Source organism: Rissa tridactyla, chromosome 2 (genome assembly GCF_028500815.1).
Source record: "Rissa tridactyla isolate bRisTri1 chromosome 2, bRisTri1.patW.cur.20221130, whole genome shotgun sequence".
NCBI classification, from domain to species: Eukaryota; Metazoa; Chordata; class Aves; order Charadriiformes; family Laridae; genus Rissa; species Rissa tridactyla.
The window spans coordinates 162,265,944-162,279,553 of NC_071467.1; the positions used below are offsets into that span (position 1 = coordinate 162,265,944).

The 13,610-nt window shown below is 46.6% G+C and overlaps 1 protein-coding gene across 1 annotated transcript in view; it reads right to left on the reverse strand.

The window, feature by feature from the left end:
- Positions 1-5,035: 5,035 nt before the first annotated feature.
- The window catches only part of OXSR1 (oxidative stress responsive kinase 1), a 94,753-nt gene continuing 86,178 nt past the window's right edge, over positions 5,036-13,610 (reverse strand). The window contains exons 14-18 of the mRNA XM_054190694.1: positions 11,048-11,121; positions 10,055-10,107; positions 9,584-9,652; positions 8,646-8,710; positions 5,036-7,764 (exon numbers count right to left, since the gene is read on the reverse strand). Coding sequence (XP_054046669.1) covers positions 7,690-7,764; positions 8,646-8,710; positions 9,584-9,652; positions 10,055-10,107; positions 11,048-11,121 — 336 coding nt within the window. The 3' untranslated portion in view covers positions 5,036-7,689. The remainder of the gene's footprint in view (positions 7,765-8,645; positions 8,711-9,583; positions 9,653-10,054; positions 10,108-11,047; positions 11,122-13,610) is intronic.

The following is a 13,610-nucleotide window of genomic DNA, read 5'->3' on the forward strand; positions in this document are numbered from 1 at the left end:
CAGGCACCACAAACGTGTAAAGACAGGGTGGCCTCAATGCCTGATGTTTTAGGTGTCCTAAGTACACCACGTAATATATTAATCATCCCTGTGCCACCCACGCACACACGGTGCCTGCTGCTGGCTGGAGCAGAAGGACCCCTGTTTCAGGCAACCTGGGTCACCCCCTCTGCCGGGGCCAAGGTGGCATTGACGGGGGAGAAGACTCTTCTCCAAAGCAACTGCAAGCGCTGCATTTGCTGAACCGCTGAGATGGTCCCCAGCAGTTCCTACTCGGGCAAGCAAGGTTCAGAGGGGCCAAGACATCCCAGCACGATGCAGAGGTGGGAAAAATCCAGGGGAATAAAGGGAGGGATGCTGATGGATGGGTAGAGCCGGAGACAAGGAAGGCGGCCCGTTGGCTGTTGTCCCAGGCGACAGGAGACTCCATTTCCTTCATCTTTTGCAGCTTCTTGGTGCAACCACAAGCAAGCCACGCATGGGATGCCCACCCTTCCCACCAGCTCTGGGCCAGGCTGGAAGATGGGGGGGTTATTTGCAGGGAAGGCACACAGGGATGGCATAATTCTGACAGAGGGCAATGTCGCTTGAGGCAGGTTTGGCAAGTCTCATCTCAAACGCCTTCCTGCCTTAAAATGACTATTGAGAACAAGAAACCACCTCTGTTCAGCCCAAGCCTGATGTAGGGATGCCTGGGGCCCCTTTGGGATGTCCACGAGGCAAAGCCTCCAGAAGTGCCCTAAAGCAATTTGGATGCGCCTTGTCCTGCCAACAGATCCGTGGGAAGAGCATTGTCTAAGCACGATGGAAACCAGACCATGGCTGCCCCGTTTGTGTTGGCCAGGGCACCCACACGGGTCACACTTGGAGGTGCCCCAGCTTCCCGGGCAGCCAGAGATGGTGCCCTTGGCATAAGCCCAGCTCAGCCGCTAGAAGCAGGGAGCACCAAAGACAGAGAAAAGCATGCAGACACTGAACCGGGCAGAGGCGCCAGACAACACAAATTGGGTCTGGTCAAGTCAACTTGGAAACTCGGAGGATGAAATTGAGGTGTCCGTGTTCACCTTGGGCTCTGCTTCATCCGCAGGAGGCAGAACAGGCCAGACCTTGCTAAAAGTAGAATCACCTAATGTCCAGGAGCTCAGGAGCCTTTCCCAGGCCTGATCCCGCCATCTCGTCTGTCCGTCTCTTGGCTCCATGCCAGGAGTCCAGGACACAAAGCAGCCTCATCCGCTCTTCTCTGTTCATGGTTTAAATGGGGAAGCCCAGGAGGGTCAGTCAGAAACCAGTCATGGGTCTCATGGATCCGGAGAAGCAGGAGCCAAGGACCGGTACGAAACACTGCCAGAAGTTAAGACAGGTGAAATGAGGTCTGTCCTGCTCTGGGCAGCATTGGCGAGCCTGAGCTGGGCACCACATTTACAGGAGGCTGGAAAACTCCAAGACCGTGGACCAGGGGAAAGGGCAGGAACCCATTGCTGGAGCTTTCCAACAACGGGTGAGGAGGCAGCAACGGTTGCTCGGAGCCGAGTCACGTCTCTGGGCTGAGATGTCCTCCTCAGGACCTGACCAGCACATGTGTCCATGACACACCTTTCCATGGCTTTTGGTAAAGGTCAGGAATTCGGGAAGGTCTTGTGCACCAAAGCCTTCAAAGCACCACTTACCACAGCACAAAGCAATCAGAATCAAAGGGACGGTACAAACCTGAGTGACCGGCGTCACGTCATGGTCTGAGGGGTACACCCAGCCACTGCTGCATTCCTCTGTGGCATTCAGGCCGTACGCCACAATGGAGTCGAGGTCCCAGTCCACCGGCGAGTACATGGAGCACTGCTCGTACGCCCCGTCTGCATCCCGGGGCAGGGTGAGGTTCAGCTGCTCTTCCTTGGTCAGGTTGGGGCCGACGGCACGGATCCAGCTGGTGTCGCAGTGATGAGGCAGGTGTGGGACCATAAAAAGTTGGCAAAACTGGTGGAAAGCCACCCCGAGGCAGGGAAACAAGGTGAGCAGCACCAGCCGTTTCTGAAAAGGCCCAAAATCACCAACCGCTTTCAAAATTTCCCTGACGCCTGACATTGGCAGCAGAACCTGCAGAGACAGGCTTCCCCGGGCCTGGAACTGGTATTTAAGCCCAAGAAAAGCCTTGAAGCTGTGGGCAGCCCCAGTGAATATGCAGATTTGAAGGAAAAGCAACGCTCTGGGTTGGGATTGGTACCGGCGCTGCGTTCCCGTTACATGGAAGAGAAATCTCAGGAGGTGCATACCCTCCAGGTGTCCTGGGTTGAGCGACACAGGACTAATTTCTCTCCTAATGCCGGGGAAAACTACATTTTTGGAAGACTCTAGTGTCTGAACTCATGAAAATATTTACTTTATCGCCAGCTAGGCTACGTGGGATTCAAGCTCTCGGTGTTTTCAAGCCTTACCAGGTGCAGGGATGAGGAGGAGGGAGGCCTGGGCGCCTGACGCAGGCAGGCCAACAGGATTGCTTCATACCATGAATGTCACATTCGACATCAAATAGAAAGTTTGCTGCGTAGTTTCTCTCTCCCTTGATGGCGGCGGTCCAGAGAAACTCCTTGCTCCGGTGCCGGAGCCCTGAGCCCTTCCCTTCCTCCCGGAGCCGTTGCGCTCGTAGTGGCCCACATTTGCTGTCCCCTGCTGGGAGCGTACGGCTTCATAGTGTTAGAATTAGCTGAGTAGAATTCTTATATATTTTATATTAGTATCAGGATTAGCAGTGGTTCTTTAGTATTATTTAGTTTTATTTAGTTATTTAGTATTTTTTAGTATCGTTTAGTTACCTTTAGTTAATTATTTAGTCTTATCCTATTAAACCTATTTATATTTCAACCCTCACGTTTCCTTGCTTTCCCCGATTCCCCTTCCCGGGTGGGGAGGGGTCATCGGGTGGTAGAATAATTGTCTAAACGACAATAAATTGTTATGGCTTTTCTCAAACCGTAACACCAGGGGAGGGTACTTTCCATTTGCAAACTCATCAGCTGGGGGGAGAGCCGGCGAGGTGATGGGGAGGAGGTAAGAAGAGCAGGGAAGCCCCCGGGCAGGAGCAGTATGAGACACCTCACGGTGAGCACCCACCAAGGGCAACATCCAAGGCCGAAGGTAACCGGAGCGGACTATTCAGTCGCAGGAGGACTATGAGGCACCGGCCTAAGCCTTTGGGAGTGTCCGTGAAGGGATTTCCTACGGAGGCAGGGATTGGAGACAAAAGTGGGACGTGGTTCTTTGGGGTTTTTTAAGCAGGGTTTGGCCAAATACTGGAAAGACCGCAAAGATGTTGGCTTAGATGCAGGGAACGAGATTCAGTGACCCAGAACATCCCTTACCGTCTCACGCCTTAAGCTTGGAAGTTACACTCACCCGAGATAAAGTTTTCTGAGTCAGTCAGTAACGAGGAACACCTTTAGAGAAATAAAGACCTACAAAATGGCAAATGAAGCCCAAGAACCTTAGGAAGGAGAGCTTAGAAGCCCAAGAGCCTTAGAAAGTATGGAAGAGGCAGCTTAGAAAGTGCCACCAAGACCACCACGACTTTTTGGTTTGGTGGGATATTTTTTTTTGTTGCTTTTTAAGCAAGAACCGGCACATTTTCAAGCAAATAGGGATGGGTGCATCCCAGCCAAAAGGCCTAGGGACCACTTAGAACTGGACAATCCCTATCCCCTCCCACAAGACCCACACCTTTCCCTTGACAGCCCATGAAGCTTTAGAGAAACTTCTCCCTTCCCACCCTCGGAGCAGGAAGACCCCTTCTGTTCCTATTAATGGAATCACCATGATCTCGCTCAAATCAAATCCCACTAAAATCTGGGTAAATCATGTCAACAGGGCACCTTAGGAACTGAAGCCATACATTAGGGGAAAGTTTCCAAGGACCCCCAGTGAGAAATAATAGGGGTTTTTTTTACTTCTCGGGTAATATTCCCCTTCATTGCCAAAAATTTCCTTCCTCTGTGGAAGACATGCAAGAAATATTGAAGGATGTGAAGGAAAACTCTAAGGTTTCTGCAGTACGGTGCTTCAGAGATGATTTTCCAAGAGGGTGTCAGGCAGTCTCCGCTTGCAGACAGGCACTTCTCTTTCACGTGACATTAGAGGACACTAAAAGGTTGTGGTTCAGCTGGCAGCAGCCACCCAAGCTCACCGTTAAAGGATGACCACGACTGCAGAAAGTTGCCCAGATGCCCACTCAGTTTAACTGACACCAAACTGCAGCATTCACCGTGACAAATCTACGGCCACAGGCATGGCGGTGGCCCAGTGCCAGGTCACAGAAGTGGTTACTGACAGTCTGCCAACAGTCTTGTCACCTGCACACTTGGACGAGACCTTTCACTTGAGGCACCTCCTTGCTCTTGCAGCCCAAAGCATGACCGCTGGCACAAGGAGGATGCTGCAGTGGGGGATACTGGTGCTTACAGAGAGGAACAGCACAGGTAGAGCTAAGAGGTGTCATGATGACGAGAGATGGGGACATGCCTGGGCTCTGCCTCTCACTGTCGGCGCATTTTCTTGAAGTCCTGGCTCCACTACGAGCATAAGGGAGAGACCTCGGAGGCACCTCTGGATCAGGTCTGCCCTGAAGCTTCAAAATTCAGGAATAACTATTGCAGAGGTGGAAAGCAAGGAAGTGCAGTTCATGCTCCAAATGCTTCTCAGGGTACAAATCATCCCAACTTTAATACCAGCCTCTGCCACCCTGAGGTGTCCCTGGAGAGGGGAAGCTCATCCCTGGCCGCACAGGGCATGCAGAGCTTGGAGCAAACCTTTCCACCGGAGACAGACCCTCAGGGTAGAGTCCCAAGTGCCACCCTGGCTCCATTTCTGCACACCATTCCTGCAGAGCATCCCCACCCCTTCCTCACCGAGTCTTCCTGGGAGTTGGCAAACAATCCCACCGCCCCAAACAGAAATGTCCCAGGGGCTGCAGACACCGCTCAGACAAACCCCTTCCCCAAGATGCGCCATCCAACCCAACGACACGTAAAACCACACACCAAACACAGCAATGGACAATTTGTTCTTTATTGATTAAAAATTAGAGACATGCAGTAAAATACAAAGTCCAAAAAAGGAAAAAAAAGCCTGAATATTTTACATCTTTCATTATAATCTACAATACACCAAAGTTGTGAAGAGGATCCGTTTTCATTAACAGAGCATTGCCCTTAAAAGTAGGAACTAACTTAAAATTACCACCTGCTTCCAGGTTCAAATCAGAAATTTGCACAAAAACCAAATTCTTAATGACACCGGAAAACAATTATGAACAGCATTGGCACTTACTGGAACAACATCAGAAAAGACAGTTGTCTAGAACTGTAATAGCCCAAGTAAATATTTTGGATCCCTACCCAAAACATCTGGAGATCTACAGAACAAAACCCATCAGTTTCTTCTTTACTTATTCTCTCCATTAAAGAACTGAGGAGCCTCGGGCTAGTGGGAGCTCGAGCTCTTTAAGACCTGGCTTTGGGAAGGTGAGAAATAACTTAATAAATAGAGACACTGCATTGTTCCGTTTGAGCAGTTCGAGTCCTACCTTTCTCAGCACCAGTACAAAAATGACCAAGGGGGTCCCCACAGCATGCAGGCAGAAGGGAAAATAATACTGTACCACGACTACCTTGTCTCTGTGTATCCTAAGGGTTTCCGATACATCCGTATCAACCACAGGGTGACAGGGAAATCAAGACGGCCAGCCTGCTCTTCCCAAGCCAAGAAGCTGGATGGGGGAAGCCATAGGGAGTGCTTCGTGTCGGACAATGGGAGAAAGTGGCGGAGGTGCCACACGTACGTGCAGGCACTCGGCCAAACCCAGCCACCACCAACTCCCTGGTCTCGGGCACCTGCTTCCTGGGCTCTTGAGAGCATCTGCTCAGCACCCTGGGGTGCTCTCGCTCCCAAACCCTCCTTCTCCTCTCCCTCCCCTTCATCCTTACCGGCCACGGGGCTGCAGATAGCCCATGGGGACATACCCAATATCCACCTAGAGGCCAAAAGCAATGAGGGCGGTATAAAAAGAGCATGCACAATTCGGGAAGCTTCCACAGCTGCTCATAAGAGAACAATATATAAATATAGATTGTTCATCTGAAGACTTGGAAATAATAAAAAAAGTCGTAAATTGAACCCAGTCATTCCACTTTAACACTCTGTTTCTGCATTGCTTGTGGCTGATGGAAACCAAACACGTTTCCATCTGTGTGTTAAATTACAGGCTTACAACTTCTGTGTAGAAAACACTCCAGAGCCAATGGCAGTTACAAAGGCCAACTGTGAAACAGTAGGAAACAAACAAACAAAAAAAAAAAATCATCAACACCATTTATTATTCACATATTGCATTACAAGTGTCTCTTATCAAACGCAGAGTATAATTTATATTATTCATGTAGAAACTCCAATTCAACACCACATAGAAATAGAAGCTAAATACGTGTGTGACGGGGTTTCAGTGACATCCTGATCAAACGTCGAGGCTTGGACCGAGGAGAAGGCCGACGACCCAAGCGATTAGTGCAGGAGGGACGCAGCCCGGCGCTCGCTTGCCCAGTACTACCACTCTACTGGCAATCGGTTATTGCTGTAAAACACGACAGGGATGGTTCCACGGGTACCAGTTTGCAAAGGACCGGGAAACACGTCGGGGGGGACTCGCGCAGCCAGGCGTAACAGACTGGGTTTCAGGAGGGGTTCGAAGTGCATCTTTTCCAAACGCAGAGCGACACAGATCTCTCCTTCTGACCACGAGTATTTTGTTGATCATCTGAAAGACCAGTTTCCAGACAGCAATGCCTCACTGGTCTGCTTCAAGAACTGACTAACATCTAAGATGCAGAACGAAAGACGTTTTGAGGAAGGACTGCTTAACGTAAATTAAAAGGTTCAGCCCTCATGCCACGCCTGGCACTCATGTGGAAAGAACCAAAACAGTAAAAAAAAAAAAAAAAGAAGAAAAAAGAAAATTAAGGCAGTTTACAAAGGGAAGCTGACTTCTAACATCTCAAAGTCAAGGAACTTCTCAAAAACACAAATCCAAGGGAAGGCGGCTCTGCCTCCCGTGGGTTAAGACTTGGCTTGCTTTCTCAGGCGCAAGCTTTCAAACCAGCAGTTTTAAAAAAAAAAACAAAACAAAACACACAGCTGAAGAGAAGCGGGTTTCTCAGCACTCCAGGTGACCCAAACAACATGTACATTGGTGTTTCAGATAGAAGGAGAAGCAGGTAAAGAACAAAAAAAAAAAAGATCCGTTCAGTATTAAAACTTGTGCAAAAATAGCAAGTGAAAAAAAAAATGAAACCACATGTAAGCAAACATTTAGGCAAGATCATCAGAGCAGTGGAACCCCCTGCTTCGTACTCAGTAGTATTTTTCTTTAAAGTAAGGCAATAATAAAATGAACATGCAGGCAATGATGTGTTGGATCTGCATGTTTGAGATGACAGATACAAAAACATGAGAGTTGTTTACAAAAGGTGTAAACGCCATCGGTAATTTCAGGAAGGTTTGTGATCCTATTAAGGAAAGTGTTAAAGCTTCTAGGAAGGGGCTGTAGTTCAATTCTTTGGCAGTAGTGGTTTTTTTTTTTTAGGCTAACAGAAGCATTACGAATATGCACATGTGGGTTCTCGGTTGGGAAACGTCTCCTGGGACCATTGTTTAGCTGATGCTGAGCTGTGCAAATCCTATAAGTTTGCCATCATCAGGAATATCTGAGCCTTCGACACCAGATGCCTGAAACACAAGGAACAGAGATCCAAATAGCAACACACGTGCTCTTCCCTTTGATACACGCCACACTACATCTCACGACAAGGTGCATCAGATACCGTCTGGGGAGGGAGCAGCCACAGGACAGCTTTGCACTGGATTCAGCAACTCACACTACCCCAAAGTTAAAATTAAGCTTTTTTTTTGTTATTATTATTTTTGCCCTTTTTTTGAAGCTAGAAAGGGCCGGGACTGAAGTTTTGCCAATGTCTGCTCTGACTGGGGCTACGTGCACTAACTGGGGCAAAACAAGTGAAAACTCCTTGCAGGAGGAGTCAAAAATAATGGCATTTACTGCTTCACTGTCAATAAACTGGTCACACCTTTGCTTTGCTACTACAACTACCTCCGAAGAATTAATCTACTGTTATTTCTCCTCTCCTGGCCTATCTTAGTTTAGGTTCTCTTCTTTTGCCCCCCACTCTTTTTTTCCTTTATTTCCTCCTCAGAGACAATGTCTCTGGACCCTCCCCACTCTCTTCCTCAAGAAAGGAGTCCATGGCATTTCTTAGCCCGCTTACCTGCCCTGAAGCATTTCTGCCCTTTCTGGGCAAGGGTAAATTCCAAGCCCAGAAAATACCCTTTTGTAACATTTTGATATGTTTATTAGCCAGGATAAGGGACTGTTTGTATTAGCACATCATCTCACACTTATTTAACCCAGGTGCTGCTCAGAGGACAGAAGCAGGGAGCCTGCGTTGCCTACTGTTAGGCATCCCGTAGGAAGCTTTGGGAAAGAAGGGAGGATTTTAGAGCACATACATTCGATGCCTACAGTAGGCATCACAGGCATCTATATGCATGGCAAGTGACAACTTGTTCAATTAGGGAACAGGAATAAATACCAGTTTGAAAGTGACGGATCTGTTTGCTTGGGGCTCTTCCACAATTTTCTGCAAATTAGCTGCAACTGAAATCACACACACACACAGAGAAAACGGGCAAATATTAGGACAGGGTAGAGAAAACCACCCCAGATTCATTAGGTCTCTTTCTATTACTCAAACTTAGAGCTTCTTAACATGACTAAAAAGTTTAGGTCTCAATTAGACTCAATCTACTTAAATCTAAAGCTTTAAACTGTGAAAACGCTGTCATTTGTTACTATGCTTCTTTTTCAGAGGTAGTTATTTTTTCCTGGATGCGGTGGAATTAGTAGTAATAGACTGCCCAACTGCACCTAGAAATCCTGTTATTTTTGCACTAGCAGCCTTTCCAGGTGTTGCACCCTGTGTACAAGGAACAGTTTTGCTCGCTGTAGTCAAAATATATAGGCAGTGCTGACAGTTGAAAAGTCTCACCTGCCGCACAGGACACATTTATTTAGCAAACTGTAGCCAGAGGTAGCTGTTTATACCCGTGCAACACGTCCTGCTGCCTCAGTGCATGTGCACTTCACACCTCCCTCCCCTAAAACAAAAAAGCCTGGCCGATTCCAGTCCCAGACTTGCGTAGGACCTGCAAGCAGTTCAGGCTTGTGCAGCAGTTTAGCAGTGCATGTATGTCAAATAATAATGATTTAGCTAATGCATCGATTAGCCTTCGTTTTGCATTACAAGGAACATTTGCTTCATAATGTTTCCAACAGATCATATTCTGGCATACTGGGGGTTGCCTAAATGTACTGGCACGGAACTGTCACCAGAATTAATAGCAGTTTTGTAGAGCCACAGGGGTAGAGAATCAAGGTCACAAACTCTCCTAGTACCCACTAATTAGGTCATTTTAAACATGCAAAAAATTACTGAAATGGTTAGAACAGAAAGAAATAATTTGTAATTACCTATTACCAGATCTCTGCCATCAACAAGACCTGCTGAAATGAGTTCTTGAGACACACCGTCAGCAGTATCTGTTGGGGAGAAACCCAAGAGCCAGTCATCCCATAACAGAAATTGTCCAAATGATGAAGGCATCACATAGAAACCTAAAGGAGCTCGTACAACCAAACAGCCAAAGTGCTTTTTACACCAGATGGATATTACGGTGTGCACCAGGTACGGTCAGACAGCTCTGAGCTATGCTGTCAAACTCTGAGTTGGAATTTATCAAAGAGCTGCCCTTTGGTCCTATCTATAAACAGTTTTACAAGAAGGGTTTTCTCACCAGCAGTGCCTCAAGCCCAACCATAAGGCGAGCCCTTCAGGAAGGCACTGTGGACAGACACTCACGCAGGGTTTCCATACACACAACCGCAAACACCAAAACCCTTCACCAAAACCCCTCCACACACTGGAATTTCCCACCAGCTCACCTCTCCCTGGGGTAAATTCAAATCGAATGTCATTGAGCTCTTTTTTTGAATTCCTGTGGAAATGAGAGAATTTTATATAGAAGAGACCATTTCATTGCACCAATCGGTGTCCAAAAAAGCACTGTCATTGAATAATCAGTCCGTGGAAAGAAGCGGATTCATTCCACCCTTCCCCCTCAACGGGCAGAAACTAATTGCTTGGGTGTGCATCTGGAAGCAGGGCGCTGGGCACAGTCGACCTAACAGAGCCCGAGTGGGCCAAAGTCCAGCATAATTGAGTGCCTTCTGGTATAAGACCACGTTGTTCTACTGTCTCAGCAACCCATATCTGTGAGGGGATATATCCTTGGAGCACATCTTTCAGAGGAAGGAAGCACTCAATGACTGCGGATGCACACACATTATGCAGCCGTCCGGGAATGGCTGGGAGGTGATGCTCAGAAGTCCCAGTCCAACACCTATCAACAACCATCATCCCTACAGAGACAAGAGGCAGGTTCCTTAAATGGGAAACATCAATATCTGCAATGACAGTAGAACGTGCTTACAATCCTCTTCCTGCCTATTTCTAGAGACACAGAGCAGAATCCATGCCTTGAATCGGGTAGAAGCTCTTCACTCTCAGAACTGGGTGAAGTCTAAAGTTGTGGCCAAATAGTAAGATGGTCCAGCCCAAGGCCAGAACCCCTGGATTCTTGACCCCCTTTAGGGAACCCAGCTAATTTCTCCTTCCCACCTCGTTAAGAGTTTAGGAATATTTATGCAAATATCAAAACCTCTTTCAATCTACAGCTCTCACCAAGCTGAAGAAAAAGTGGATGACAAACTGCTTTTCTGGGTCCCAGTTTCGGAAGAGTGGGTGAAATCCAAGCTGACAGACGACATATAACCACCACCCTTTTAATTAAAAGGCAAGATGCACACCAGAAGTCCTCCAGTGTCCCTCTCTACAAAGACTCACTTTGACAAAACAAGTCAGTTTTGTGTCCTTACCTTAACCTTAGTACAAGGCTGATGGGGACTTTCGTATCTTCCTGTACCGGAGCTGCCGCAGGAGCAGGTGGGGCCTGCAATAAGATTACATCATTTTAAAGCAGATTAACACTTCCTTTCTCTGTTTTTAAAACTAGAGATAACCTTGATCAACTATAAATACAAATAAAAGTTTAACTCATGGAGTCACGACACTACAGTGAAAAAGACAGACTAATAAAACAGGAGAACTTCAGGCTTAAATAGTAACCCAGGCGTTCTCTCGACAGTTGTCTTGAAAAGAGAAAAAGCTACACAACTTTGAGAAATGCCTAAATGGCAGGAGACTTCAGAAGTGCTAGACATAAAAAGGACTGCTTGCTTTGCATCAAAACTTAAGGTTTTATGGCGTTCATGACAACTTGAAGACCTCCTGTGTTTTAATGCCTGCCTCAAACATCTGATTTAAAAACCTGATAAAATTGTGAAGAGTACCTAGGAAATAATTTAACTGTCAGATTAGCATGGACTCTCTCCCAATTACTTTTTTGTGAAATCAAAGGCTTTAAGAGCACCTAGCATCAAGTTTACAGTCACCTATTTTCACTTCTAAATTACTTCTGAGTAATTATTGCAACATGTAATCAAAGCATTTTATGTTGGTCAGCAGCAGATTTCTAAGCAGGAAAGATCCAGGAGGTGTCCATCTTTATAGCACTTGGGATGCTTCCAGTAAAGGGCTGATTGTTATTCAACCTCCACCAGAAAAACCCCAAACAAAACAGAGAATGATCCATCTCTTCCACTGCACAAGTCATTTGTACTGCACATGCTGAGGCAGGGATTTTAAATCTGCAGTAACAAGACAGACACAACACTAGGCTGATAATTTGACTAGAAGTCTTGATCAAGTTTTTTCATCTGAATCACTTGCTTTTTCACGAGAGAAAAAAAAGTAACCCTTTGTTTAAGACTAGTATTTTATTCCATCTGTTGGTGCTCTTGCACTAGCAACGCAGCTCAGGGCTTCCGATCACAATCTTGTTTCTGCGGAAACTGAAAGCTTTACCAGGTCAGGGAAAACAAAAAAGGGCTCAGAGAGAAGCCCAGAGGTCTGTAAAACAGTAACCAAGAAGCTACGAGAACCAGGGGAAAGCTATAAAGAATAACGCAGGGATACAAAGAGCTATAAAGAAGAACATTTGATAAAAGAAGAGCTATGAAGAAGAACTCACTGACACAAAGGTATGAAGTTTACCTTAGGACAAGCTGCAAACAACGAAGCTATTGGGCACCAGCGGCAGGGAGCACGATACTCTGCTAGTGCAAATCAAACCACTGTCACCGAGACCAACGCTGCTATTTCATTTTACCGAACTAAGAATCTTAGCCTTCACTGCTGCTGGTGTTTCAACTGCTGCATAAAATTCAGGGATCAAACGCCGTCCCTTTTGCAAGGGATTTGAAGGAGTTTGATTTAAGTATCGAAGCTACTTTTAATGTAACCAAGAATAAATCAGACCCCAACTCACTATTTTTGTTTAATGATTAATGCACCGTCTTCAACAGTTTTGTAAAGAGGAACATGAGCTGACTACAGTGATATATGTATCTTTCCGTGTTCTTTAAAATAAAAACAATTAAACATTTCTAGGAAGGAGTAAGCTTAAGTGTTATTTTCTCTGACCAACACTGCCAAGTCTCTTCCCCTTGGGTCTGCCAAAGGATGATGGCAGCTTGGCCCCCTCCAACAGTGACAGCCTCTCCCCACCAACAAATATGAACATTAGCGTCTTTTTATAAAAAGAGGTGCCATCATTCAGGAGTCTGGCAAACTCCGCAGTGCTTTACCCCAGCAAACCACAAGACGTGTTCCAAGTGTCGCACTAGTGATTTGAGTTGGCTATTTTTCTCTTTTTAATACAAGTCAGAGCTCTTTCCTGACTCTGCTATGCCTGCCTATCCCACCTACATCCTACACTTTGGGGTGATGTAGCTAAGAATTAAACACACACTTGTCAAGCTTTCGCATTCCCTGTACTTCCCCTCAAAGGTCCATTCTCCCTTCTCTGTTTGAAATGGAAGTGTCTGAACCACAAGGTTCAGAGCTTCCCAAAGATGGGAGTTTCTCCACAATTTTTGACTGCTACAACAACAGTTTTAACCTAGGCCTCCTGTCTCTCTTCTGAAGTCTGGAGAACTTGCATGTTCTAGTTTCTTCCTTTCTTCTCTCCACTCTTATCCCATAGAAGCCAGCGATACTGAGACACATAACGAGAGCTTGTTTGGTGCTACACCTTAAATACCAGGAACAAGCAGCTGCCACTTAAACAAGACTCTCCTTTTTTCTCACCTTTAACACTGCCTCAAGCCAGAGTCCACTCCCTAAACAGCATAAAAAGTCACTGCTCACCCACAGAATAAGAATGAAAAACTGCTGCACCCACATTGACAGTCTTCCTTTTGCCAAGCCCCTGTCAATTCTGCATAAGCCACAGCACTAACTCAACTCCAGACAAGCCAATTCCACAGCTTCAGATCATTTTAGCACATTTGGAACGGAACAGTTAAGTGCAAAGCTGAA